Raw genomic sequence first — 5000 nt, 5'->3', positions numbered from 1 at the left:
TGTGTCGCCCCCTCCGATTCCCCAGCAGAGCTCGTTCGCGGCGGAAACAGCCCCGTCATCCCGCCGGAGTCAACGCGCCGCCCCCGCGCCAGGAACTCGCTCGGGAGGGAACGGAAGGAAAGGGAAGGGGAGAGGAGAGGAGAGGAGAGGAGAGGAGAGGAGAGGAGAGGAGGAGGAGGGGAGGGGAGGGGGAGGGGAGGGGAGGGGAGGGGGAGAGAGAGAGGAGAGGAGAGAGAGAAGTGAGAGGAGAGGGGAGGAGAGGGAGGGAGGAGAGGAAGGAGAGGAGAGGAGAGGAGAGGAGAGAGAGGAGGAGAGGAAGAAAGGAAGAGGAAAGGAGGAAAGGAAAGGAAAGAGAGAAAGGAAGAGGAAGAAAGGAGAGAGAAGAGAGAGAGAGAGAGAGAGGAGAGGAAGAGGAGAGGAGAGAAGAGGAGAGAAAGGAGAGAAGAGAAGAGAAGAGAAGAGAAGAGAAGAGAAGAGAAGAGAAGAGAAGAGAGAGGAGAGGAGAGGAGAGGAGAATAGAAAAGAAAAGAAGAGAAGAGAAAAGAAAAGAAACGAATTAAATTTTAAAAAATAATAAAAAAGGAAGAGAGTGTAACCACCGGGAGATGGGAAAGGGGTGGCAAGGCAGCAGCCAAAGAGAGCGAGAGAAGAGCGAGAGTGAGAAGCCGGAAGTATTATGGTTTTTCCCAATCCCTCGGTAAATTCTCCCCCCCGCTCTCCTCCGTAACAATGTCATATAACTTAGGCCTAATAAGGGGGGAGGAGAAAAGGAGAGAGAGAGAGGGTGGGAGAGGGAGAGAAAGAGAGAGGAGGAGGGAGAGGGAGAGGGAGAGGGAGAGGGAGAGGGAGAGGGAGAGGGATGAATGAGGAAGGAGAGTGAGAGGGAAAGTGTGATGGGGAGAAGGAGAAGGAGGAGGGAGGAAGATGAAGAGAGGAGGTAAGAAGAGAGGATGAAAGAAGAAAGAATAAGAGAGAGGAGAGAGGAAGCAAACGGGGACAGGAGAAGGAAAGCCGAAAGCCAAAAATGGAAGGAGGGACGAGGAAGAAGAAGCGAAAAGGAGGAGAAGAGAATCGTAGAGGGGGGGGGGGCTGAGCTCAAGGCAGAATTTTCAAAGAACGTTTTCAAAAGGCTGAACCACCCGCCAAATCACCAGTTGGCGGTTAATGTCCGAGAAGAAATGATTTAATACAACCAAATGTCGAAAACTCCAAAAACTAAGGGAAAAATAAAAATACTTTTGACAAAGAAAAAAGAAAAGAAATACTTTCCCCCTTTGACTGAACTAAACTTAAACAAGCTAGGTCGTTTCTCCTTAAAGTTGAACTGAAAAGATATATAATAATCAAATAGTTGAAGGCAGAGAACATGAAGAAACTGCGGGAAATATTTTGAGGAGAATATAAAAATCATATTAATAATACAAATGTCTTCCATAAAAAAATATAAGTAAATAAACAATGTACAAAACAAAAACATTCTTTGTAAATATGTGTGTGTGTGTGTGTATTTGTGTGCGTGTGCGTGTGCGTGTGCGTGTGCGTGTGCGTGTGTGTGTGTGTGTGTGTGTGTGAGTGCGTGCGTGCGTGCGTGCGCGGTCGTCCTGATGCATGCGTGCGTGCGTGCGTCCCGTGCTACGTGAGATGCGTAATGAGTGCATAGTGAGTGCAGGCATGGGTGTATGTGTATTGTTGTGGTGATTAGTGTGTATGATGATGTTTCTGTGTTCATGTGATTGTGTGTGATTGTGTGTGTGTGTGTGTTTGTGTGCGTGTGCGTGTGCGTGTGCGTGCGTGCGTGCGTGCGTGCGTGCGTGCGTGCGTGTGCGTGTGCGTGCGTGCGTGCGTGCGTGCGTGCGTGCGTGTGTTTGTATACATACACAGCTCATACCTGTCACCATTCAAGCGCAATACCAGCACTAAGCTAAACTAAACTAAACTTGCCTATACATTAAACTGCACTACATTAAACTTAAACTAAACTAAATTAAACACTGACGTTTTCCTTAAACTATGCAGCCTTAAAGGTGGACTGAGGAAAGAATAATCAAATAGTGCAAGGCAGCGAAGATGAAGAGTGTGAAGAACAACAACAATAAGACACGAAGTGGGAAGAAAAGAGAAGGAGAAGGAAAAGGAGGAGACGAAAAAGAAGAAAAAAAAAAACAGAAAAGCTAATGCGGGAAAACATTTTTTTTTTTAATAAGAGAAGAATTTCGCAGAACAAAAAGAGAAAAGACAAGGCGCCGATAATGAAAAAAGTAGAAAAGAACGAGGTATTCATTTCCCCCTCTCTCCCCCGCAACGCCACTCACGGGCCCTGAAAAGGCACAGCACAGGCCACGCCAGCACAGGTGGCTTCAAAACGAGGTCAGGGAAGGGATGGGAGGAGCGAGTGACCTTTGACCTCTGCCTGCCTATCTCCTTCTCCGCCGACCGCAGCGAGACGGTGAACGGAAGAAGTAGATATATAAAAGAAATAAATCAAGAGGCGAAGAGATGGACAGAGGACATCGACTCGCTACAGATGACGAAATCTCCTCCCTGATGAATATGCAAATTGCAGAAAAACATTCAAATCCCGCCAAATCTACTCTGATGAGAACCGGGAATATGAGATGGGAAGGGGGGGGGGGCAACTCACTCACTCTCTCTCTCACTCCTCACTCACTCCTCACTCACTCACTCACTCTCTCTCTCTCTCTCTCTCTCTCTCTCCTCTCTCTCTCTCTCTCTCTCCTCACTCACTCACTCACTCACTCACTCACTCACTCACTCACTCACTCACTCTCACTCTCTCTCTCTCCCTCTCACTCTCTCTCCCTCTCACCATCACACACACATACACACACACACACGCACACACGCAAACACGCAAACACACAAACACACAAACACACACACACAAACACACACAACACACACACACACACACACACACACAAACACACACACACACACACATACACACATACACACAACACACACACACACACACACACATACACACACACACACTCGCACGCACCCCCTCCCTCTCCCGCCCCCTTCTGTCATCTGTGCTCATTCACATTCTCGTTATCATTATCAATCTCACTTTCGTCTTCATTTCCGATCCTAATCCCGCACAAACACATACACACTCTCTCACTTCACTTTTTTTTTCTTTCCCTTTCCCTCGTTCTCTTTCTCCTTAATATAATCACTGATTAGTAATATTCACCATAATTTTAAAATCAGCTTCAACACAGGAAATATTCAGGTCCGAGAGGGCAAAACCACGAACAGCTGACAGCTCTGTGCGCGGTGCCCCCTTCCCAACCCCCCTCCCCCGTCCCCAATCCCCGTCGACAGAGAGGTACGGTACCGGTACTTACCACTGGTACTCGGCGCTGAGTGTCATGGCGGCGGCGCAGCAAGACAGACGATGAGGTGAGGAGATGGAGAGATGGGGCCAGGCAGACAGGCCACGAAGGGTGGGGGTGCCGCAGGCTGGTTGGTGTGGGCAGGCAGGCAGACCCCTCTCGCTAATGGCGCTCTTCCGTTGCTGGTGGGGGTCTCTCGGTCTCTTTCTCGCACCGTCTCTCACTCTTTCTTTAGTCTCTTTCTGGTTCACTCTTGTTCCTCAACTTGTTCTTTCTTTTTTTTCTCTCGTTTCTCTTCCTGCCTTCCGGCTTTGTTTGGGTGTGTTTGTGACACCGGGTTTGTGACACGTCTAGTGAGTTCCCGAAACGGCACTTCACGAAACGACAGCAAATACGATTTCCCAACGGTTATTTTACTCTTTTTCACGGACAGCGACTCTCACTGTATCACTCCTTTTCCCTTTTCCGTCTCTTTCTCTCACTCACTCTTTATCTGTACCTCCTGCACTCACTCGCTTCTCTTTGGCAATTCCTCTACCTTGGACAACACCGAACTTTCGTCGCTGTTCGTCCCGACGTTGATCACCGAAATTGGGGGATGGGTGGGGAATTTGGGGGGTTGTGTGAAGATGATGGGGTGGGTGGGGGTCGAGGCGTATCCAAGGTCAACAAGACTGCATTCGCCAGCCCATCTTCGCGTCCCTAGCGATCCTCGCCTTTCGCCTCACGCACCACCGCCGGAGAGGACGACCACCGCGCGCTCCTGGAGATGGACTCGAGCCGAAGACGCGCTCGGTGGCGGAAGACAGGCGGTCGGGTACACGGACTCGCCAAACTATATGAACCGCACCTCTTTAGATATCTATCTATCAGTCTGTCTATCAGTCTCTCCTTCACCAAAACAACGACAACAACGACGACGACCACGACAATGACCGCCACCAACGCCGCATGATCCACTCGCGTGCCTTCCTCCGCCTCCTCGCGCCGCCCACCGCCTCCGCCTCCGCTCCGTCTCCGCTACGCCCGTTCCACCTGACGATCCCCACGCCCACGGAACTCTGGGAACACGCTGGCTCGCACGAACGCCCGCACGCACGCACGAACACGATAACGCACGCAGGAATGCACACTCTCACAACTAGTGTTTGGACCGCATGTTTGAGGAACGGGTCAGAGGAGGAGGAGAGGAAGGAAGCGCAGGAAGAGGAAGAACAGGCGATGGAGGGGGATAAGGGGAAGGAAGACGAAGACGTGGAGGAGGAGGAGCAGGAGGAGAGGGGGAGGGAGGAGGAGGGGCGAAGAAGTGGGAGGGGGGGCGGGGCGGTCTTCTCAGCGGCTGGAGGCAGTCAACCACCCGCATCAGATCGCGATGGTGGGCGGCGAGGGCGGGCGTGAACTTCTGTACAGGCGCGAGGGCGGTGGGAGGGGGAGGGGGAGGGAGAGGTCTAGCGCCAACCCAACTTCCTTCCTCTTTCTTTCGGGCACTCTCTTTCTCCTTCCCTTTTTCTCTATTTCACTTTTCATCGAGTTCTCCTCATTTCCCGGACCATCACCCTTCACAACACACTACGGGAATCCCTGGAAAGAAGAGAAACAATAATAATAACAATAACAATAACAATAATAATAACAATA

At 50.6% G+C, this 5000-nt stretch overlaps 1 protein-coding gene across 4 annotated transcripts in view; it reads right to left on the bottom strand.

Moving 5' to 3' along the window:
• The window catches only part of LOC119590047 (signal peptide peptidase-like 3), an 80673-nt gene that overhangs the window by 67682 nt on the left and 7991 nt on the right, over positions 1–5000 (bottom strand). For all 4 annotated transcript variants that reach the window (XM_037938781.1, XM_037938778.1, XM_037938777.1 and 1 more), the window contains exon 2: positions 3375–4943. Coding sequence is in view for 2 of the 4 variants with exons in the window: in XM_037938777.1 (XP_037794705.1) it covers positions 3375–3400 (26 nt within the window). In the remaining 2 variants the exon portion in view is untranslated. The remainder of the gene's footprint in view (positions 1–3374; positions 4944–5000) is intronic.

Source organism: Penaeus monodon, chromosome 26, assembly GCF_015228065.2.
Source record: "Penaeus monodon isolate SGIC_2016 chromosome 26, NSTDA_Pmon_1, whole genome shotgun sequence".
Lineage (NCBI taxonomy): Eukaryota > Metazoa > Arthropoda > Malacostraca > Decapoda > Penaeidae > Penaeus > Penaeus monodon.
Note: the sequence above shows the minus strand (reverse complement) of the source record. Positions and strands in the feature narration are given on the sequence as shown.